This window comes from Ammodytes marinus (genome assembly GCF_949987685.1).
Source record: "Ammodytes marinus genome assembly, chromosome: 5".
Taxonomy (NCBI): domain Eukaryota; kingdom Metazoa; phylum Chordata; class Actinopteri; order Uranoscopiformes; family Ammodytidae; genus Ammodytes; species Ammodytes marinus.
Window position 1 is genome coordinate 24,196,104 of NC_137234.1, and position 24,077 is coordinate 24,220,180.

At 42.7% G+C, this 24,077-nt stretch overlaps 1 protein-coding gene across 10 annotated transcripts in view; it reads left to right on the forward strand.

Moving 5' to 3' along the window:
• The window catches only part of mical3a (microtubule associated monooxygenase, calponin and LIM domain containing 3a), an 86,984-nt gene that overhangs the window by 20,555 nt on the left and 42,352 nt on the right, over nucleotides 1-24,077 (forward strand). For 9 of the 10 annotated variants that reach the window (XM_080027957.1, XM_080027961.1, XM_080027962.1 and 6 more), the window contains exons 1-7: nucleotides 2,970-3,093; nucleotides 20,596-21,025; nucleotides 21,496-21,703; nucleotides 21,930-22,046; nucleotides 22,183-22,284; nucleotides 23,333-23,488; nucleotides 23,944-24,044. In XM_080027957.1, coding sequence (XP_079884083.1) covers nucleotides 20,747-21,025; nucleotides 21,496-21,703; nucleotides 21,930-22,046; nucleotides 22,183-22,284; nucleotides 23,333-23,488; nucleotides 23,944-24,044 — 963 coding nt within the window. In that variant the 5' untranslated portion in view covers nucleotides 2,970-3,093; nucleotides 20,596-20,746. Of the gene's footprint in view, nucleotides 1-2,969; nucleotides 3,094-20,595; nucleotides 21,026-21,495; nucleotides 21,704-21,929; nucleotides 22,047-22,182; nucleotides 22,285-23,332; nucleotides 23,489-23,943; nucleotides 24,045-24,077 lie in introns of those variants that run through there. The other variant, XM_080027959.1, reaches the window with a different exon arrangement.

Genomic DNA, 24,077 nt, shown 5'->3' on the forward strand with positions numbered 1-24,077 from the left:
TACTTCATTGTGTCTGGATGCATAGAGGTCTGACTCACTCCATTGTGTCCACCTGTGTTTATTTATAACGTGATATGGCAGATGCCTTTGAAGGCTTGCGCGATGACATCATGTGTAATTCCTTTGTTATGTTGGCAATGTGTGCAGCTGCGTGCCTCACCTTAGGTAGGCAAACAGCCATTGTCTGCATGCTTCAGTCAGCTTCCACCGATTCCTCAGTCATATTTCAGTTAGTTAACAGCAGAGGCGTGGTGGGAACCGAGGCGCTCAGTGCAATGAGAGGCGGTTTCATAACAAGGCAAAACTCTCTCTATGATGTATTCTGATCTGGCAGCGGGCCATTCTGTTTTAACTCTGATGATGGCAGTGCTTTCTTTTTCTTCATTGTTACTCCTCCAAGTCTGTCTTCCTTTCTCTCTCTCTCTCTCTCTCTCTCTCTCTCTCTCTCTCTCTCTCTCTCTCTCTCTCTCTCTCTCTCTCTCTCTCTCTTTCATTTTCAAACAAGGGACACAGTTGATATCATGCCTCCCCCTGTGGTTTGCTCAATTAGCAAATCCGTACATATCCAACTAGGGCAGCTTGTTCTCATCGGAGACCTCATATGTGGAATGGCCTTGTAGCAGTGGTGGAGACGGTACCATTTCAACACTGCAAGTCCTGTCAGTTGTTTTTATTCATTAACTAGGTGTGAACCTCATAATGTCAATAATGTGATGGACGTGACAATATGCTTTCAGTTACATGCGAAAGAGCTGTATTTTTGTGTTGAATATGCACATGACCTGAATTGCAGAAAGTTTTTTGTATTATTTGCCAACTCACTCAGTCAGAAAAGATAAATGTCTAACAAAGGTAACAAAGTACTTATTTTGGATTACTAGAAATTATAGAGCCAGTATGCACTTAAACAGGTATGCAGCATCACATGGCCCAATTCACAAGGTGCCACAGTGGGAAGTGAGAAGTTTAATATTTTAGTTTTTTTTTTACCAGCCTAAAATAAATTATTACGTAACCCCCTCATTATAAGCAAGTCTGCTGGCGCTGCACTAATATAATGATCATTCCATTTTCTACCAGTCATAGAAATTACCCGTGAACTTGCAGCACAGCACTTATTTGAGGCAAATAACATGTTGCTGCGGACTCAACCCTACACAACCTTTCCTCTGTATCTGCCCATTACATTGTGCCTGATTAAATACATATCCTTCTATCTCTTTGGTTCTCTGTAATCCCATTAAATATCCCTGTGCACTGATCCTTCCACACTTCTGTATGCAAGTTGAAGTTTTACACAGTATCTAGGGATAACTAATGCCTATGTGTCTGCCAGCCACACGCCGCGCCTATCTGTCCAGTGTACAGGAGGTCACAAGAAAGGTGTCCACCTCGCAGAATGCCCCAGGAGGCCTGTGTAATGTGCAGGCAGCTGATAGTAGCAGAAGGGGTTGTTCTCCTTCCAGTACAGCCCGAAAAAGGGGCTCAGCATAGCATTGTATTCTGTAGAGGCTTTACTGATCAAAGCGAATGAACTTTATCTATAAGCATGTCACATTGTGAGACTGTGTGATCCAGCTGTTGGCAGTGAGTGGTACATTTGAAGTAGCAGTGACTTTGATAGTTGAGTGGATTTATTTATTTTTTGACGAAAGGGGCCCACATGTCATTGACCTTTCCTTTGCATTAGCCGAGGCACTTACAGTGGGATTATCATTACAGTGTCTAATAGGTTCTTTAGATTTGCAGTCTGGATTGTTCAGGCTGTTTACTTTTGCAGTAGCCTATGTTGTTTGTGTATAACAGTGTCAGTGTTTGATTGTGTTGTGTTTAAGACAGAACAAAGCCATGTATCAGTGATGCATCTTTCTGTGTGTGGGAAGCAACCAAATAGCCTACTCATTATACTTTTGTTTTCCATGTGACGTATTGCCATTTGAAAGCGATTGTTTCAAACTTATAATTTATCTGAGGTGGTTTTCCACCGAGGCAAACTGCAGCCCCTCTAAAACCACACACATATAGCCTATGCACTTTGTTGGAAACCAAACTTTTAAATTCAATGTAAAAATGATATTTATTTCAAGATAGCATCCATAGGCTCTAGTCGAAAAAGACACTTTGAGAAGGATGCATCAAACTCATTAAGACCTCAGGAATTACTTCCACAACTGCATGTAACGCAGCCAATTAAAGGACTAATCCCTTTTTTTCCCCCAGCGCTGCCTATTTCTTTAACAGAGGCCATGTGGAAATGCTGGCTGCCACAAACACTGCTCATTGTACCTAAACAAACACAGAATATGATCTTATTTAAATCAACTGGGCTGCTATGGCACATTGTTCTGTGTAATATGGCTAATTATAATGCATCTTCAGGGGCATCAGTTGTTGAAACTGACCAAAAACGTCTCATGTCATGTCAAGTCAGTAGCCTTTATTGAAGGTGCAACATCACACACACAGAATCAAGATAAAAAAACTTTTAAGTAAAGTGAGAGATTTTTAGGAAAATCTATTGAATGAATTGCTGCCACCATGTCAAATCCCGCCCGCTTTGCTCTGTTGTGTAAACCGGTTCTAATGTGTCTGACACCATGTGAAGGCAACAGAGCTGCTGCGTCACGTTGGAAGAGACCAATCGGATTAAATTTAGTTAAAACACGCAGGGTCAGTCCAAGGAGCGGTGGGGGTTTCTCACGTTGCATTTTCAAACAAACCCAGATACATTCCAAAATAATACTCTTTTCTCTCGATACTACCCCTCAGAGTTTGCTCATGTCTTGTATTATCATGAATTAAAGTAACGTTGAACACGTTTACGGTGCTTCTGTGACGTGTTTTGATACATGGACTTGTCCGCTCCCCCCTCCTTGACGAGCGTATGGTTTAGACCGATCCCTCTCTGTCAGTTTCAAGTTGCGCCTTCTCCTCTGCCGTGAGGCTCCCCTGCTCTGGTCCTAACAAGCATTTACCCACTTAAACAATACAACCGTACAGTGGATATTTAAGTTGCAGATCGGGATCTTCACACGGATATGGATTTGTTCCCGCCATATACGAGTGGATTGTAAACACGCTGAGATTCAAAAGGTAGGAATTGGCAAGTCCCTCCTCCCGGTCGCTTGACAAACACGGTGCATTTTTTTCTCTTCTCCTTCTCACGTTCCCCTAGATCCGCGGACTGCACCTCAGCACGTTTGGGAATGTCACGGTTTGACGGTTTTGATAGAGCAGCTTTTAACGATCCTAACTACGCGGGCTTACAATAAATCTGACGTTTTTATCTGCACTGTGCACGCACGCACAGTGCTGTAATGGTGCATCAATGGGCATCTGCCAACACTGCATTTGATTCGGTTCAGCTGGTTTGCAGGCAGGTCGGCACGGATAGAGCGATCACTTGCGTTGAAATATCCTCAACTTGGAAAACTTTATGTAGCCTAGTCTAAAATCCCTTTCCCCACGGTGAGTCTATATGTTATTGACACCTATCCACTGGATGTTATGCATTCGATAATGGCACATATAGGCTAATTCAGATTTGCCTTGGCATCTGGGCTTGTGAAAAAGTAATAATGGGCCTATTACTATGCGTGTGTACAACCTGTACTTCATTTGTCTCCTAGGAGATAATACCTGTTGCTATGGCATTGTTTGCTCACTGTCTGGAACAATTCCTCAGCCCAATACATTATTTTGACATAAGCAATGATTGAGTCACAAAAGGACAGCAGATGTCAGTAGCCCGCTCTGTATCAGTGTGGCAACTTTTCCAGTGGAAGGCAAACTAAACTGTGTGACCTTGACCGTGTCTTTCCTCTCTGGTGGACTGACTGAACATGAGGATATTCATGCGTTTTGAATCCCGCTTCTTGTTTTCATGCTCTCTCATTTAAGTCACAAACCGCAGTCAGGCACACTTGTAGATAATCATGTGTTGATGTTTGCTGCTTCAAGGTGGAGTCAGCGTTTCTGGAGAATGCTTGTTGTCAAAATCACTTTGTCAAAATCTGTGAATATCTCTTCACAATCCGCTTTGTGTGTGTGTGTGTGTGTGTGTGTGTGTGTGTGTGTGTGTGGGGTGAAAAGAAATCCAGTTTCAATACACAGCCTAGGCTCTGTAAAAGGGCATGTAGCTAGCTACTGTGGGCCACTTTGTTTACCTATGCCTAGGCCAACACTTTGTTTACATACTAGTTAAAAGAGCCTAAGCTGTGTGTTATCACTGTCTTTATTTTCAGCGCACACAAAGTACAGGACAGGTAGATCTGAGATATTCACTGATTTTGACAAAAAGTGATTTGGCCAACAAGCTTTCTCTAAAATTGCTGACTCTCCTTTTAAACCGTCTTGTGTTGTGTTGTTTGTTTGCTCAGCTCCACATGTATTTGTCCAATACACACACACACACACACACACACACACACACACACACACACACACACACACACACACACACACACACACACACACACACACACACACACACACACACACACACACACACACACACACACACACCCACCCACACACACACTGTCTGACAACAGTTTTTTTGCCTATTGTTGGAGATTTGCATCAAAATCTCTTACCGACGCGTGCCTCCATTCGATACATGGAACTGATTCGTTTTTTTAGTTCTTTGTCTGACTGGCTTCACTCTGACCTCCAACAAGAATAACAGCACTATATTACAGCTGACCCAGATTGGGCCATACATACAGTATCTCACAAAAGTGAGTACACCCCTCACATTTCTTCAAATATTTCATTATATCTTTCCATGGGACAACACTGAAGAAATGACACTTTGATATAATGTAAAGTAGTCAGTATACAGCTTGTATAACAGTGTAAATTTACTGTCGCCTCAAAATAACTCGACACACAGCCATTAATGTCTAAACTGAAGGCAACAAAAGTGAGTACACCCTAAGAAAAAATGTCCAAATTGGGCCCAAAGTGTCAATACTTTGTGTGGCCACCATTATTTTCCAGCACTACCTTAACCCTCTTGGGCATGGAGTTCACCAGAGCTTCACAGGTTCCCACTGGAATCCTCTTCCACCCATTCATGACGACATCACAGAGTTGGTCGATATTAGAGACCTTGCGCTCCTCCATCTCCCGTTTTAAGAAGCCCCAAAGATGCTCAATAGGGTTTATGGCTGGAGACATGCTTGGCCAGTCCATAACCTTTACCCTGAGCTTCTTTAGCAAGGCATTGGTCGTCTTGGAGGTGTGTTTAGGGTCATTATCATGTTGCAATACTGCCCTGTGGCCCAGTTTAAGAAGGTTGAGTGCACGTTTTCAGCGTCATACCAAGAGGTTGGCTTTGGAAAATAGACGTATGAATACTGCCAGCATTGCTGCAGGTCTTGAAGGGGTTGGGGGTCAACCTGTCAATGCTCAGACCATATGCCACACTCTGCATCATACTGGTCTGCATGGCTGTCGTCCCAGAAGGAAGCCTATTCTAAAGATGATGCAAAAGAAAGCCCACAAACAGTTTGCTGAAGACAAGCAGACTACGGACATGGATCACTGCAACCATGTCCTGTGGTCTGATGAGACCAAGATAAACTTATTTGGTTCAGATGGTGTCAAGTGTGTGTGGTGGCAACCAGGTGAGGAGTACAAAGACAAGTGTGTATTGCCTATAGTCAAGCATGGTGGTTGGAGTGTCATGGTCTGGGGCTGCCTGCATGAGTGCTGCCAGCAGTGGGGAACTACAGTTCATTGAATGCTAACATGTACTGTGACATACTGAAGCAGAACATGATCCCCTCCCTTCATAAACTGAGCCGCAGGGCAGTACTGCAACATGATAATGACCCCAAACACCCCTCCGAACGACCACTGGCTTGCTAAAGAAGCTGAGGGTAAAGGTTATGGACTGGCCAAGCATGTCCCCAGACCTAAACCCTATTGAGCATTTTTGGGGCTTCTTAAAACAGGAGATGGAGGAGCGCAAGGTCTCCAGTATCCACCAGCTCCATGATGTTGTCATGAATGAGTGGAAGAGGATTCCAGTGGCAACCTGTGAAGCTCTGGTGAACTCCATGCCCATGAGGGTTAAGGTAGTGCTGGAAAATAATGGTGGCCACACAAAATATTGACACTTTGGGCCCAATTTGGACATTTTAACTCAGGGGTGTACTCACTTTTGTAACCGGCAGTTTAGACATTAATGGCTGTGTGTCGAGTTATTTTGAGGGGACAGTAAATTTACACTGTTATATAAGCTGTAAACACGCTACTTTACATTGTATCAAAGTGTCATTTATTCAGTGTTGTCCCATGAAAAGATATAATGAAATATTTGAAGAAATGTGAGGGGTGTACTCACTTTTGTGAGATACTGTACATCAACTCACAGCAGCAGGAGTCAGTCTGTGGCTAAATGGAGCGGAGAGGTCCTGACCTGACAGGCGTTTCCCTCTGGACAAAGACTTTTTATCTTGTCTCAGTGGAGTGCTGGGGCGTTAGTTCTATTGATCAGTGGTATTGACCTTTTGTTGCCTTACATCCACAATTCTTATTTTAAGGCTACAGCAGCTTCATTGCTAGACTTTGGACATCTTCTCCAAGGTCAAAGGGTGTCAACTGGGATGTGCTGCCTCTTTTGAGCCGTGTGTGTGTGTGTGTGTGTGTGTGTGTGTGTGTGTGTGTGTGTGTGTGTGTGTGTGTGTGTGTTCATAACTCACGGTATCTCTTGTAAGATATCAGGATGTGGAGCAGAGCCAGCGAGGGAGGAGGATGTTTGCTCTCTGGTTGACTCAGCTCTTTAAGCAACTGGAGAAGGCTGAAGTCTGGCTTCCTGAAGAGGAGCTGGGTCAGACTGGAATCAGTAACCTTCAGTGTGTAGCATCCCTTTATTACTTCCATGGTAGCATCCCCTGCAACATTGGGTCGTTAGCTTTAGCTTAGATGGAATGATAGTTTTGTGTTGCTTGCAGGACGGGGTTGAGGGAATTGGTCAGACGTTCATTGAATCCTTTATGATTTGCCTTTTTTTTTTTTTACAGTTCTGATAAAGATGATTTAAAAGGTGATTATTATGTCAATGTGATGATGAAGGATCTTGATTTTACAGGTTTTAAATTTAAAGGATTAGCCAAACCAAACGTATATTGATAATGTAATGAACAATTAGATCCCCTGTGTAACTGTAAAGATTTTTTTATCATCATATCATATCATATCCAGTCCTAGGTTAGCTGAGCAGTGTATTGTTGTTTTATTTCCACTAAAACATCCAGTTCTTAAAGGCCTACTTCACCGGTTTGAATATGAAGGTGTATTGAATTCTGAGATCTTATGTAGTATAAATGTGCAATTTTTTTTAAAATCGGTTCATCCTAGCCTGAGAAAAGGCAGAAAGAGTGTTTTTTTTAACCCTATATTTCTCTTTCTCGTGGCAGAGAAATATAGGGTTAAAAAAAACTTACTTTGTAAATATTACTGTGATGTCTTTTACTGTGACATCACAGTAATATAAAGTACGTTTTTTTAACCCTACATTTCTCTTTCTGTGATGTCACGAGAAAGAGAAATATAGGGTTTAAAAAAACACTGCCTTCTCTCAGGCTAGGATGAACCGATTTAATTTTTTTTTGCATATTTATACTACATAGGATCTCAGAATTCAATACACCTTCATATTCAAACCGGTGAAGTAGGCCTTTAAGGTGCGTTCACACCAAAAGCGATGCTCACTATGGCTATCGTATCTAACGCCCCTAACGCGCCGCTTGATCATGTTTTGGTTTATTTTGATTCATTGCATCCATCGCCTCTAACGTGCCTAGCTTCCGTCTTGTAGAACCCCGAGCAGCTGTCATACAGCACCAGCTGCCCCCGCAAAGACATTTTTCTCCTCTGTCTTTCTCAGCCTCTGTACACTGTCTTCCATGCCGATGTCAGTGACATCCGGTCGTTCTCCAAGCTGATTGGCTATCGCGGCTAAACGTCACGCTTCATCGCCTCAAAAGTTCAATATTTTCAACTTCAAGCGATGAGGTGTTACAGGCCATGAAGCGTGAAATCCCCTGTAACGCCTCATCGCGCCTCAACCAATGGTTTCCTATGTAAATAAATATGCGAGCATCGCTTTTTGGTGTGAACGCACGCTTTAATGCTGCAATGTAATCATGATGAAGAATCCGTTCTCTTTCTATAGTAGTTCATACCCAGTGTAGTCCCATCCTTCCATCCTGTGTGAAGACAGGTCCTGTCAGGGAGGAAAAACACCCTTGACAATTATGTTTCCCTTAAATTATGTGACAAAGTCAACTTCCCCCCTCAACCAACTGGGCACCCTGAAACTGCACATCATTTAGATTTGTGCATGTTTTAACTTCCATCGATAGCATCTGCTGCATCCATGGAAGGTAGCGTTGATGTGCATAGGTAAGGGTCGGTGAAGCTCTCTAACCCCTCGCTGAACGCCTCTCAGATGGTGAGGAGAGAGAGAGTGAGTTCCTGCCTGGCTCTGACCCCGCAAAGTACCATGGATGTGGTAAACACTGCCAGATGAAAGGACAGAAGGAAGGAAGGAAGTCTTCTAAAGGTGGCTCCTGCTGTGTCATGATTCGCTCGATGCAGCCCAAATGTCAGGTTGCCCAGAGCTCTGTTGTTGCTGTGCTTGACTCATCAGAAGGTTGCTCCCCCCCCCCCGATGATGTCAAACCCACATGCATTTTTACTGTAGCAGGTCTAGTCTGCAGCAATTCCTTAAAAGGCGAGATGTAACTTGATGCTACTGGCATGATGCTGTTAAGTGTTTGAGTGTGTTGTTCCACAGCAAGCACCCACTGTAAGGAACAATTACCATGTACCCCTTCAATTGTGTGTCATTTACTGAATGATCTCATTTGCCGTTTCCCTGAGTGTTGAGTCAGAAAGGCATTGTAACTAACAGCAACAACAAAGCCACTGGTTGAAGTTGCGTGTATGCCTACTAAGTATCAGCTCAGTCTATTTGCTTTGGTGATTTCTCTCTTCTGTGGATTAAATACTTGCTTCTTGGCTGTTCCTTCTTCTACCTCGCAGGTCAGAAGTAGGCCAGTGTGACAAGTGCATTCCTGAGACCAAGCCAATGAGACTGTTTACATTTTACCAGCCCGCTGACCCTTGAACGCTAAAGCAGTGGCGAGCAATCGTGCTTTTCCCTCTGTGTGTGTCAGGACTGTCATAGATTGTTATGGAATAAATACAGTACAGACATAGGAGTGGACTCGCAGTTATTGTTTTCACATTTGTAAATGTCAAACAGTATTTCTCGCATGGCTGTTAAACAGCTCATATGGTTGTTATAGGTGACTCACAAATTCCACCGTGTACGTGATATGGCTCTTGTCTCAAATCCTTTCCCTTCTCGTACCAAGTTCCAATGAACACTTATCCAAATCATTGTAGGTTAATGGTTAACAATTATAAGGTAATATCTAAAAATAACCATTTATCTTTTGCGAACATGGGGCCACTGACAAAGACATTTTGTTACTCAAATATAACCTTTGGTCTTGTGATTTTGTCATATTTTCTCAGCTTTGTGCGGGCTAACAGTGGAAGTGGAAGTGAGCGGACACCATTCCCCATTACCGGCGCACCCGTTGAAGTCCAAGCTCTTGGATCCTTGCGATAAATAAACCATGTCTCTGTGCTCCAATAGACGAGTGAGCGCCAACAGTTGTTACCAAGTATCAGGCTGGTGTTGCCTGATGGATTTAGGCCCTTCTGTAACTACTCAGGTCTTAGACTTTTTATATTCTGAAAAACATACATAAAAGCTTGTCCTTTTTAGCTACCAGGCTTAAGGAAGTGTCTAACAGCTGCTAAGCCTATAGGCGTTAACCTTTCTCACAGTCGGGCCCTTACACTCCCGTAAATCGTAAATCCCTCTTGAGGCCACATCATGTTTCACATTCACTCTCTGGTTGGGATGCTGGTGGGACTTGTTATCAGCCTGATCTAGACAAGAGACGGATTCTTCTCTGGCAGGCCCACCACATGTTCTTTCCCAGAAGACAGGGAACTAACTGTTACAAAGACCTTGTGTCTCCTGGCCTGTCCTCCACCAGAGTGGGATCTGGAGATCAATCTGTGGGTTTACCAGCTTCGGCCACTGCTAACCAGTTTTTTTTTTCATTGAAGCGAAGGTCGAGGGGTGCAACTACTTCCTCTGCAACTGATGCAATGACGGGCAGAAAAGTTAATCTTGTAGCTCTAACTAAACGTTTGTGTATGCAGTATGGAACGCTTGAGTTGTGCCCTTATGAGACTATACACACTTTATTTTTACTTGAGGAAGATGCTTATCATCTGCTTCAGGGACCGTTTCCTGTATCACAGAGTTGTAGATATGCTGTGGTGGCTTTCTGCAGTCAATGACTTCCCAGAATTTTGAATTATTTCATCAGGACTTTGCCTCCATGCGTTTCTTCCTCCCCTTCTTTAATTTCTGTTTATTTATTGAAACATGACCTTTAGCCATCTACGCTTTCATCAAGTGGTTAAATGTAATGTGTGTTGCACCTGTCACACACTTGATTTGACTATCATCTGCATCCTATGTTATGACATGGATTAAAGTGTAATTTGTAAGGAATCTGTTTTCATGCACTTTTTTTTCCTGTGAGGCTATCAAAGCACTTGACTGCTCTGTGTGGGTGTTGAGTTACCTTCCTTCTGGATCAGCCCACAGCTCTTTGCTGTCCACACAGGAAGGCAGACCGTCCCCTGGTCCTGGGTGTGCGGATCTATTCAGTGGAACAAGCAAGAGGGAAATGAAATGATTGAGCAGCAATGCGAGGCTGGGAAGAAAGCCGCTCTTACATATTCTCTAGCTGTTGTCCGTTTGATGTGCACATGTGTGCAATTTAGACTTTACCACTTTTACTACAGGTTTTCTTTGTGGCTTTGACTTGTGGTTGGGGAAATTACCTTTTCTGGAGTTTTCTCAGGTTACCACCACAGCTGACGATTTATACAGGTGTATGTAAGCTTTTTTTGCCCTTTCAAAAGATGTACAATATGGCATATGCTCAATTGATCATTGCTTTGCAGCTTAACGTTGAATTTGGTGACCTGGAGTTAGTTAAACTGAAGGCAGCAATAATCTTACGGTAGATTTCGGTTACCGACACCTGAGCAGAAGCAAACACTGAATAATGAGTTTCAGCGGTGTGCACTCACAGGCTTAACCTCATACCAAAGAGGGCAGGTCTTGGCCCAGCGCTGATATTTGTATACCCACTTTCTCCAGTCCTCAGTTTACATGCAACCTGTTAGGTATCCTGCTCATCACTCCAGTAGTGGATTCTGTGAGAATATAGCTATAGTTCTTAAATGGGACTTAGGCCTTGCCGCTTGCTACCTCTCTGCAGTTGCACTCTTGACAGGCTGTCACAGTTCCAAATGTAAGGTAGTATGAGCCCTGGAGAAAAGTAAAGCTTTGGGGTGTTGGCTTGTCTGTGTTTTTGCATAGAGCCGACTCCCTTCATCTTACGATCCCGACAGGTCTCGCGACTTGTTTACCATCACAACTGCTCACACAGCAGCCCCCACACACTGAGATTAGAGAAAGCGAGTGTGGGCATGATAGGATTACGGCTTGTGCTGGCTGCCTGTCACCGTTGCAATGTCCCATCAAGGCTTCGCAAGGCAGCCATTGGTTTCTTTGTTTTCGTCAGACGAACCTGATGTTGTTAAATCTGGAAGCAAAGATCTTGATAGAAGGTTTAGGTGTACGTGTTAGACATGCCTGGGACAATGTTTTTTTATAATAAGTTTTCCCCTAAATGAAATAGTTTGTCTTGCTCTTATGTTGCTTATTTGGAGTACCGAACATCTCTGCTGTCTCTTGTCTTGTCTGCATGTTGACATCAGGTAACACCTTTTGTTTAAATGTTCTGCCAGAGGTCTAATCTCCATGGTTATTATGACAACTATTCATAGTATCATAATAACCAAAATTCCGCCCTCTCAGTTTGGTCAAACTTGGCATGGAATCACACTATGTCCAGCCTGGTTATTACATGATTCAGCAGTCACACAATGTTATTCTGGCTGTTAGCTGAGCCTCTTCAAAGTTTAACTATTAGCTTTGTAATTGATATGGTGAAGAAAGGAGAGCTACGGAGTTGTAGTATAGTTTCCCATGGCCTGCCAGAATAAGAAACATACCACTGGTTAGCTTTGTGTACAGAATGTTTGATGTAGTGATGAGGCCTCAAGGGTTACATTTTATGTCTGGGCCCAACTCGTTTACACTTCTGTCCATCATCCTTCACTTCTGAACACACAGAGAGACAAAGGAATACATTTTAAATGTTCAGTTTGCCCGAAAGAAAATATAACCACTCTGACTGACGTGTTGTATATTATTGGCTCTACTATGGGTGCTAAAGATTCCTATATCCAGCTTTCAATTATTTAGATTTTTCCATATGATTTGATTTCTCATCTGTTTCATGAAACAAATCAGATGAACAGGTCCCGCAGTCCATTGTAGGGCATTCTCTACTTTTCTCCTTTTATGCCTCCATTCCACTGCGGCCATGACTAAGCCTTGGAGACAAGTCTGTGTTGTTGATTTTGTGCTTGCCAACCGGTCTCGGATTACACTTTGTAGTTTGCCGGGAAGGATGGATCTGTGGTGTATGAGTAACCAAATACCACACACTCTGCTCCTGTGAAATATGCAAATCGACAACGGAGGTATCCAAATTTGAAAAATCTGTGAAGATTTTTATGAGCAGTGCCATAAATACAGTAGCTGTGCTTTACAATGTTTTTGCATTGTTGCTAATACCTCCTTTCGTTCGCAGTGTTTGAGCTACAGCACCTGCTTTGCCCCTTTTTTGAAAGGCATGAAGGTGGGAGAATTGTCATTTGAGTTGGGATTCGAAAGGTTTCCTAAATCAAATAGCTTCACCTTAGCGAAAGCTGGCAGGAAGCTCTAATTGACCATGTTTGACATCCATAGACAAGCAGTCTGGGCACAGGCTCAGACACCCCCCACCCCTCAAAGCCGTCAATAATATGAATTTCATAAGAAAGACCCTTCGTCGTCAGTAAATATATCCCTGAGTCGCTATTTTGCACTTTGAAACCAATTCATTCTAAATCTCCGGTCATGGTTTTAAAACGGGTCTCATGTGGACTGGTCGAGTTAGTAATGTAATAGGGCTCAGACTCAGTTAAGTCCTCTCATTTGGGGGGGACAAAAGTGAGGGTTGCTTGGGCAGCACAACCGAACAGGCTGGGACAGGAATTCATCTTGGAGTACGACCTCTGACCTAAGAAATCACTTATAGACTTTTAGATTTTAGCCTTTTTAGATGCCATAATGTGAGGAGGTCCAGTGGAGCTGCTGTATTTCAGTTTAACGTTGACGAAAAGGTAGTATGTGAGAACTAAGTAAACAATATACCCAGATAACCTTTTTAGTCATTATCGACGTAGATTTTACTGCAACTCACTATCGAGAACGTTTTTTTCAACCAAACCCTAAATCTACTGCATACCGAGAGTATCCATTTGAAAGGACATTGATGCTTTATTGGAAACTGAGGGTCGGAGAGGAAATGGGGGGGAAGATGGAACATGGCACCAGTGTTGATGCTGGCACAGACGTAGGATGCTGCGTGAACATGGTGTACTTTAAAATCTCGGTTCATCATGGGTCCCAGGAGGACTCCACGGACATAATGAATTTGACTGAGAACATGGGTCACTTTCCCCACAGCGTGTCAAGCTCTAATGTGTCAGTCTGTTTACGAGAGGACAACATGGAAGTCATACGTTTATCGGCTCAAAGGCTCATCTCTTGCTGGGGTTGGTTTGAAAAATAAATAAATCAGTTGTAGGAGCTTGAAATGAGGTGCTCATCTGCACAGCGCAGCCAGGCTGTCGGAAGCACAAGTGATTCAAGAGCCAGATAGTTTGGAGTCGCTGAAGTTGAATTTCAGTCAACAAACATTTGTGTTTTCTGTGAGTGCTGAGGCTTTGTCTGCCGATGTGAAATGGTCGCACATCCGTGCTGCAGGCTGATCGTGCTATGCAGGAGCACCAGAGCTGAGAAGCAACAGACAATGTTGGATACCAAAGAACACCACACAGCTATTCATTCACTTTGTTGACTTTTGCCATCATTCTGTTGACACATGGCGATGGTGTTGGGAGTGACAATCCATCATTACTGTCATTTTCAGGTCATTATTATTTTACCCGTTTTTGATCCTTGGACAAACACAGTGTTCTATGCCGGTGTTTATAGAACCAATCCTGGATGATATCTCTCAGACTTGTTGCAGAGTTTGACCCGAGGGTCTGAATTCCCTTCTTTTGTTTACAGTCTGGTTTACAGGCAGACTCTATGATGATGAGAGTCCCAGACAAAGCCTCAGTCCTTTTGAAATTTGAATAAAAGGAATACGCTTGTAGACATTACAGTGTAATGCTTTTTAAGTGTGTGGGAACATGGCCCAATGTTATGAAAGGACATATTCTCCTGCATCTTGCTTGCTTGCACCTTAATTGTTATGCACAGCTGTGGACATGGCGGCGGAACACACACATACACTCCCAAACGGAGTTGTTACCCACACGACATATTCATAAAAGTTTAACTTACTTCTAACTTTGTTAGATGTTAAGCAGTTTGAGTAGCAGATATGCAACTAATGATTTATATGAAAATTGATTAATGGCTAATTGAATAATAATATAATAAATCATGATTTTAATTATAATATTTGCATAGTCTATAAAAAGCCTTTATAGGCAAACTGGTATTCAAATTGCTTGTTTTGTACAACAAACAGATCTGCTTTAACAATCTCTTCCTTCTGTCTCTCTTCTCATCTATAGCTAATACGCTTAAGATAGGGAGCCCTGACCTACAGTAGATTTTAGTCAAAGTCTTGAATTTTTCCATGTTTTCATTTCCTTGGCTTTGAACTTTCCTTATTGCTGGCCTACGTATTGTGCACATAACAACCAACAACAAATAACGAGAAATAAGATTGAACTATTCTATTTTTTCTGTCAGTATGATTTACCGCCTGTGAGCGTCCCATGAAGACCACACCTGCTGCTGCATTTCTCTGTAATTAATAGCAATACAGTCAAACTGTAACATTGGCTTACAGTGACTATCATAATGAGAACAAAAGGCATGTGATTAGGTGGTGGTTAACTGCTAAGAATAAAGGCAGACGGGAAGTTGTCAAACATGAGGAGATAAGCAGAGGCATACAACTGTTAAAGCCAGCTATTATCGCAGTTTATTTATTTATTTTTATTTATTTATACTGGTGAATCAGGTGGGATCTGCTGCAAGTTTGATGGACTAGAAGATGTTTTGCTTGATATCCATTTCTGGTTGGGAGAGTAGAGAACTTTCCTTCACAAATTCTGTCCTGCTCTCTGGAGTGGACGGGAGGAGACGGGAGACCTAACTCATCTGAGCATAAATCATCCCTGAGTTTGACTGACGGAGGGAAACAATGCTTATTTTGAGATCAGACCAACACAAGCTTGCCCAGTCATTCCATTTTTTTCTTCTTTTTTTCTACTGACCATGTCTGCAGTAAAAGAGCACCAAAGCAAACTTTGTTGAGTTTGCTTGGTATTCTTTCTTCTATTGTTAGACAAAATGACATGTTTTGTATACTATGTTATTGTCTATCCTTTGGGGTTTTGATTTTTCTTTTTTTTAAGTCTCACCGGCTTTGATCCTGGAATGAAACTTAAATGAGATGCAGCAGCCAAAATAAAAATGCAATAACGTGGCATCCCCAGATTGTTTTTTTCCCCACTTTGACCAAACAAAATCAAAAAGCAACAAGGCCAAACATACAAGAAGCCAATGCAATTTTTGATTAATGTCAATATACAATATCCCTATTTATCTAGGCTTAGAAATCAATTTACTATTTAAAAACATGTTACTCATTACTGCTGGTAGTGACAGCTGACAGGACATTAAAGCAGAGCTGCCAAACGTGGTGTAGCCTAGTGGCCTTATCTGTGGCTCTATTTTTACCTTAGAGGATTATGCAATAGTAATACAACCAGTAAAATGCCAAGGCATGCAGAATGTGTATGTGTAAATGCATACGCGGAGGGGTTGTTGTTGTTGTTGTTGATGTTGTGGTGGTGTTTGTTTGTGTGTAAGGGGTTTGCATACATGTGTGGAATTCTGTGAATGTGTGAATCCTGCAGCTCATCCAGATGTCAGGAGATTTAAAGTGTGTGCTAAGCCAAAGCTGTGTGTTGGTTGGACTTATTGTAGGAAAGAGTAGTAGTTTATTTCATAACGACGACCCTCCCCACGCCTTATGTGTTATTAATGTCACATCGCTGCTCTGACCAGTGATAATCCGTCATGTGTGTGTGTGTAGTTTCCGTTACCAACACAGACACACACGGTGCAACATGTCCTGTTGAGGGGGCATATGGGTCTCTGCAGGGGGCTACTATTACTCAAATTATAGGCCAGGTTTTGCTGTTGTCAAGGTGTAGCATGTCACACAGCAGAACTGCCTGAGACGCACTATCTTCTGTAAAGTGTGACATTTCACACTTTACAGACACACACACACTATGACAAAGCAGCATGTCTATCAATTTTGGGGCGACTGTGACTCGGGTGCTAGAGCGGGTCGGCCAATGATTGAAGGGTTGGCGGTTCGATTCCTGCCCTGCCACTTGTGTCATGGTTGTTGTGTCCTTGGGCAAGACACTTCACCCACTGTATGCTGTATGTTTGAGGTGGTGGTCTGACGGGCTCTTGGCGCGGAATGGCAGCCACCCTATCGTCAGTCTGCCCCAGGGCAGCTGTGGCTAATCATAGTTTACCACCACCGGTAAGACTGTGTGAATGAATGGAACCTGGAAGGCTGGAACCCTGTAAAGCGCTTTGAGTTCGACTAAAAAAGCGCTATATAAATCGAATCCATTAGTAGCTCCCTCATTCCTTCCAAAGACTTCAGGTTTAGATATAGCTCTCTCAGATGTGTCTTATAGAGGTTATAGTCTCTTCCCATATCCCGTGCTTGGCTGTCGATTGATGCATCACTGTACTGTCTGTGTCTTAACAGTAAAATAAAAAAAAAAACCTTTGTTACATCTGCCCCTGCTGGGAATGGAAGAGTAACATAGCAAGAAACTAAACTTCAGGGTTTCTTGTCCCGACTGATGTCTTCCTTTTGACATCAGTCGGGACAGGATACCTGTTAAGCTTGTTTTGTTTAAAGATGCTAGTGCCTTTTTAGGGTTGATAAGGTCACAATGTATTGGCTGATGTCATTAGGATTAAAGTCCGGAGTCCAGAACCCAAAAGCAGTCACCTATGCCTCACGCATAAGTAGAGCAACCTCGATTAATTGAGTTTAAGCAAAAAGGGCTAAAATGAACTGGTTATTTATGTTTTTCTCAATCTTTTTTTGCTGTAATTGTATTCACCAACCAATTTAAATGATTGAGGAAAAAAGAAAAATGTATCAAATGAAAATAGTGGTTTCCATACTACTCGTCAGGTTAGGGCTGTAAAAGGTGACCTATGAAATCTGGGCTCCAGGCAAGTTTGTTTTTATAGCACCATTCAGACACAAGGCAATTGAAAGGGCATAAAAATACATTGAGAAAACATTTAAATGTCACTTAAGAGACAATAATAATGACCTGCTAAACAGGCAGTAAAGATACTAATAGATAAAGGTTAAAATAATTAGCATTAAAAAAATATAGAAAAACAAAAGCAAGCAAATAAATGACATAAGAAGGAGGTTATGTCATTTATTGTAAACCACAGTTAACATTTATTCTTTGAGACCTGATATTAAATGAGATGACTGTTCTAGCAGACCACTGATGTCCAGGAAGGATTGTTCCACAGGTGGGGAACATAGAAACTAAAAGCTGCCTAAACCTGTTCCAGATGAACCGTAGGGGTCTGGATCCTTTGTAATGGAACCAGTAAATCAGCAACGTATCTGGGCCTGAGACCATTGAGTGCTTTAAAATACGAAAATCTGTCATTTGACACACAGGACACCAGTGCAGTGACTTCAGGACAGGTTTATTATGCGCTACACTTTTCAGTGCTTATATCATTATATTATACACTGTTGTTGCGCAAGTTAGTAATTTTAATGGGAGCCTTGAACTGTTATACTGTATGCTGAAGATAGTAAGTTTTAGTCTCTTTTAGACTCAAACAGCCAATATAGTTGCCTTTGCACTAACCAACTAATTTGATGTTACACCTGTTGCACCATAACTCTTACATTGTGTTCTTGCATTTGCATACTGCATGGGTGTGATGGCCGCACACTGGAAGGATACACTGTGCTGGCTCTGTTCGTCCACAGCCTGCTATCACAGGCCCAAAGCACGTGTTGAACACTAAAGGAACTGCAAGCCTGACTGCACATCCGTCTGCTCTGCAGTCAACCGCAATATTTGGAGTCCTAGTAGAGATAAACAGGAACCGGTCTCAGATGTCTGACACCTATTTGAGTGACGTTAATGCATCTGCCTTTTCCCATCCCACCATCATTATTATTGACTAGCAAATGAAGCACCATTGATTGAGTCATTTAGATGTTTGCAATGCTATGACACCCAATCGATCAGAAGATCCCCCATTTTGTTTGTTTGATCGTTGTCAATGGAGTCTGATGTCGACTCTCATACAGAGGAACTACAGTTTGACATAAAATGGTACTTTGATCGTTCATATAACCACATGGCACAATTGCTGCAGGTGCGGAAAGGCTTTACAGATTTTTTATGATGTTGAAGATGTTCTGAGGTGATATTCCATCCGTGCATTGTTCACTCAGAGGAAATGATGTGGCGTGTTATCCAAATGCTTGCATTGGATTGCGTAACTGTGTGTGTTGGCAATGCATCATTCTGCCCCGATCCACTGACTGACTGACTGAGGCAGAGCCAAACCCAGAGCCTGCTGTTTTCACTGCACTGAGGAGTTGGCAGAGTGTGAAAAGGAGGCCAGCTGACCCCTGTACCTGCCTCCCTTTCATCATGTGTAGCCTTTTGGGACTGGGACTACATTGGTTTCCATGAACTAGTCCGACATCCTGGACTGTGGAGTACAAAGCTCAAGGTTTTATTTTATGCAGAGAAAGTAGTTGACGGTGTACATTTCCATGTGATTTCCCCAGGATTTCAGGAACAGAGTCTCGTCTGCTCGTGATTGTGGCTCTGTGATTAGAGCCGAAAGTCAATCCCGAACATCTGATATTAAAATAAGAAGATGGCTTCAAATAATTTGTAGGCGGCAACTCTATATAAAAACAGTTTTGATAAAAGCCTTGACACCGACTTAACCGATTAGATTTTTTCCGCTCACACACTCTATAATCCTAAGAATAGTTTAAGAAAGTGAAAAAAAATGAAGATTTATAATATACCACTCATGTCAGTGAGGCAAATATCAAGCTAGTCAGCAACAAGTTAGCTATGCTCAGCTGGGATTAGTTTCCTTTTGCTGAACCATTATGAACCCCTGCCATGCAAAACAAGTTTCTGCATTGTTGTGTATCCAGCAAATAGACTGAATCAAAAACGTTTTCCTTTTATAGTAGATTATTTCTTTCATCCTCTTCTTCTCTATTATGCTCCTTTTACATTCTAAAGGTTCTTAAAGTTGCTGCAATGTGAAGTCAGAGTTGAAGAGCCCATCAAGACATTCCAGTCATGACAGCTGAGCCTCAGGCTTACAAGGGGAGAGCATGAACAATGTCGTCCCCCTGGGGGTGAAAAGGCTGAACGCATAAAGCTGCATGGCTGCGAGTTATAGCAGGTGAAACGAACAGCAAAAGTCAACTCTCACTCAGTATTACAAGAAGCTTCTAAAGCAAACCAGGAGGCATCTTCAGTGGATTCAGTCATCCGTGCTAGCATCTGGCTTCTTGAAACATTGTTCTTCGGCCAAATCGTTATCTTGAATGACTAGGATTGTGTTTTAGTTTCATGGTGTTTGGGATGAACTGGCCATTTCCTGTGTCTGGATATATTTGGTGCCATATAGACATGTCTACCTTGTGCCCTGTGAGTTTCCTGTTTCACTTGAGGTAGTTTCAGTGCCCTTCCTGCACCCAGCAATCCTCATTTAATAGACATATGATGAGGTTTATTCTAGGACATGTTGCTGCAAAAGCATGACAGCAGGACTTGAAATGAGCTGGTCTCTCTCCTTAACTGCTGCTTAACTTGCTTATCTAAACCAGCCTTCACATGTATTATTGTCCAGTGAGAAAAGATAAGGGCACATTTTATTTAGACTCAGAGAGGCCCAAAAGAGGGATCAACACGTATGCAATACCTCCACTTCGTTCATAACATCTAATTAAAGTTTCTTTAAATGTTGGATTTGACTGTGTTGGTAACACTCAAGCGTTCCAAAGCTGTAATCTTTATACGTTTGCTTTTCTGCCCAACTGCAACATGTGCTAATGTTTCATTACAACTTCACACTTAGTAGAAGAAGGGTGAATAATCTACTATGGTTCACAGAGTGTTCTCTCTCTCTCCCCCCCCCCCCTTTGTTATCAGGATGAAGATGCCTGAGGCTGTGAGTTAAAGCCCTCCATCAGAGAAAGAGTGGGTTCCGGGGGCTGTGGGCTGGACCCAGAGAGCTCTTCCCTTGGGGGGGAGGGGGGGAGGGTGAAGGGCCCTCTCAGCCCTGCAAGCGTGAAGCTGGACCATGGGGGATGGCGGCGCCGGTACGGCTGTGGTACACGAGGTGAACAGGTCTCACGTCCTGTTCGACAACTTCGTCCAGGCGTCCACGTTCAAGGGCGTGCTCAAGTCCTTTCAAGAGCTGTGTGACCACCTGGAGGTCAAGCCCAGCGACACCAGGATCTTCTACCACAAGATCAAGTCGAAGCTCAACTACTGGAAGGCTAAAGCGCTCTGGGCCAAGCTAGACAAGCGGGCCTGCCAAAAGGAGTACAAGAAGAACAAAGCCTGTGCCAACTCAAAGGTAAGCCTGAATGGTTATTACACAATACAAGTGATTCATTCAAGGGTGGCTTTTTGCTGGTTGGTAGCTTCAGTTCAGTGTGAGTGAGCTCAAATTTGATTGACAGTTTCAAAGAATCATGTTATGTGATGCATCATGTTTTCCAGCCACACCAGTGTGTGTGTGAGATTGGTTTATTATGAGGGATACTGCAGAGACTCTTGAGGTGACTGTTCTCTTCAAATGAGTCTCAAAAATGAAATGTCATCCTCTCTGGTTCACAGTGGACACAAAGCAAATAAAAACTACTTTAAATTGTGTTTAAGGAACTACTTTGCAGGTGCAATTTTTAAAATAATGTGTATGAATGGTTGTGATATCAAAGTGGCCAAAGACAGGCTGTGACTCTGCTGCCCTGACTCGGTTTACCATGTCTATGGATGATATATTCCTTAAAGCTCTTGGATAACATCCGTACATCTTGTATTTAGTGTCTGATCATTGGTGCGGGACCATGCGGCTTACGTACAGCCATCGAGCTGGCCTTCCTGGGGGCCAGAGTTGTCCTGCTGGAGAAGAGAGACGCCTTCTCCAGGAACAATGTGCTGCACCTCTGGCCCTTCACCATCCAGGACCTCAGGGGCCTCGGGGCCAAGAAGTTCTACGGGAAGTTCTGTGCTGGTGCTATCGATCATATCAGTGAGTAGTACACATGGCAACTTACACCACATCATTAATACTCTATGTGGCATATTTTCCTGTAGGATTTGTTGACTGCATTTGAAAAACTACATTACATCTGTGGGTGTTGTAGTTCCGATGTCCGTCAAATAGCGAACTGTTTATAAGACAGACTGAAGCTAATGGGGATCTTAATCAACTAAACTAGACTAAATTGTCATTCCTTCTCCATATTGTATTGTAGGTATTCGTCAGCTTCAGCTCATGCTGCTGAAAATGGCTCTCCTGCTGGGCATCGAGATCCATGTCAACGTGGAGTTCAAAGGTCTCATCGAGCCCCCGGAAGATCAAGAGACTGAAAGTAAGGGACAAGCCCAAGAAAAATAAACTGAACATGTGATTCATCAGAGAACTATCTGTCAGAGGCACTTCTAAGCCGGCTCAGTTGATGCATTTTGGTCATACGCGTGCCGTTTTTTTATTTTTTTTATTTTCAGAGATAGGTTGGAGGGCAGAGGTCCACCCCAGGACACACCCCGTCAACGAGCTGGAGTTTGATGTCATCATCGGAGCAGATGGAAAGAGAAACACGCTACCAGGCAAGTCGGCATGCAACGACTGGGAGAAATTACTGAAACAAGACAAAGCACAAACGGCACTATTTGTTTCTATTTTCTTTTATCTAAGCGGAATATAAAGTCAAGCCAGAAGGATTATGATCTCACTTGTGTACAGCCGTGGTCGGGTGCCTGACCTCACTCCATTCCTCATGTATGAATGAGCATTTGTGCACATCTGTGTGTGTGTGTGTGTGTGTGTGTGTTTGTTTGTTTCTGGCTGCTGTGTTAAAAGAGGATTCTCCCAGGAGAGCAGAATGGGGAGTGGTGAATTGGCTTGCTATCCTTTATGGCTGTTGGGGCCTCACACACACAGTCAAAAAACAAAACAAAAACAACATCCCTGTGTAGTACCATAACCCTTCTCTGTAGTACTGACTGCTGCATCAATGAAGCGAGGCAGCGGGCTCCCTCTGGGATAACCATGAACTCCAATCACACAGTTTGAAAAAAACTAGAAAGCTGTTTACATTATCATGATACGGAACATCTGGTTGCATTTATAGTGTACAGTATGCATTCGCAATGGTTGATATGTTGTAAAAGAAAACATGAACACACAGAAATCTTGTTAGGCGATTTGAGGGTTTACTCTCTATTCAGGAATGTTTTATTTATGTGATAAATGGAAACCTGGTCTAAAACACAAAAAATCAATATATGATATCAAAGTTGGGTGTCTGATTGAAAATAAATGATCATAAATATTATAAAACTTAGTTCATAAACAGCCTCTTCACTGTCTAGAACGTTTGACTGTATGGTCATGGCCGTATCAACAGTCGGGATTGGTTCAAAATACTTAACGTTTCATGAGAACCAGGGCATAGCCTGCTTCATCTAAACCAAATTTCTGTTAAATTCATCAAACTTAAATCTTTAGTTGGGATTGATAAATAACTCCTTTCAGGTGCTTGCTATCATGCAACTCACTCCACAAATGACATCCTTAGAAGGATTTTGTGGATGTGGGTTTTACAGGGAGCTTTAAGGTCTACTTGTTTATCCTCTTGTTATTTTTTCCCCACAGGGTTTCGGCGTAAGGAGTTCCGGGGCAAGCTGGCCATCGCCATCACGGCTAACTTCATAAACAGGAACACTTCGGCTGAGGCAAAGGTGGAGGAGATCAGCGGCGTGGCCTTCATCTTCAACCAGAAGTTCTTTCAAGACCTCAGAGAAGCAACAGGTCCGTCACACCTCTGTTGTGCTACATTGCTTTAGGGACTTCAAATAATTTTCCTGGGGCAACTGGCGGAGGGATACAGCATACATTTTTTTTTTTTTTTTATAATTTTGGGAATCGTTAGGTCAAACTAGCTCCAAGAAGCAGTCGATGCCTTGTGACATTTTTGGTGAAGTAAAGGTAAACGGGACCAATTATGTGTCCTCAGATCAACCTTTCCAAAAATGTGTCACCTGGTCCAATTAATAAATGCTTAACGTCAGGTCTGATGCCAAGTCTGCCACAATTTACTGCTGACATGCCGATGTCCCCGGGGGCTTTGGTAATGTGCTCTGAGTCGCGTAATTGCTCCTCTAATGACGACATGACAGCCAGCTTTAGCAATAAGGAAAACGATTGTGTTTTTTGTTTTTTTTTGCTATGTGACAACAATACGTCTTTCTCTTGGGTCTCTGCAGGTGTTGACCTGGAAAACATCGTCTACTACAAGGATGACACGCACTACTTTGTGATGACTGCCAAAAAACAGAGCCTGCTGGAGAAGGGAGTCATTCTGCATGTGAGTGATCAAAGCCCAGAGCTTAGGTGTGTG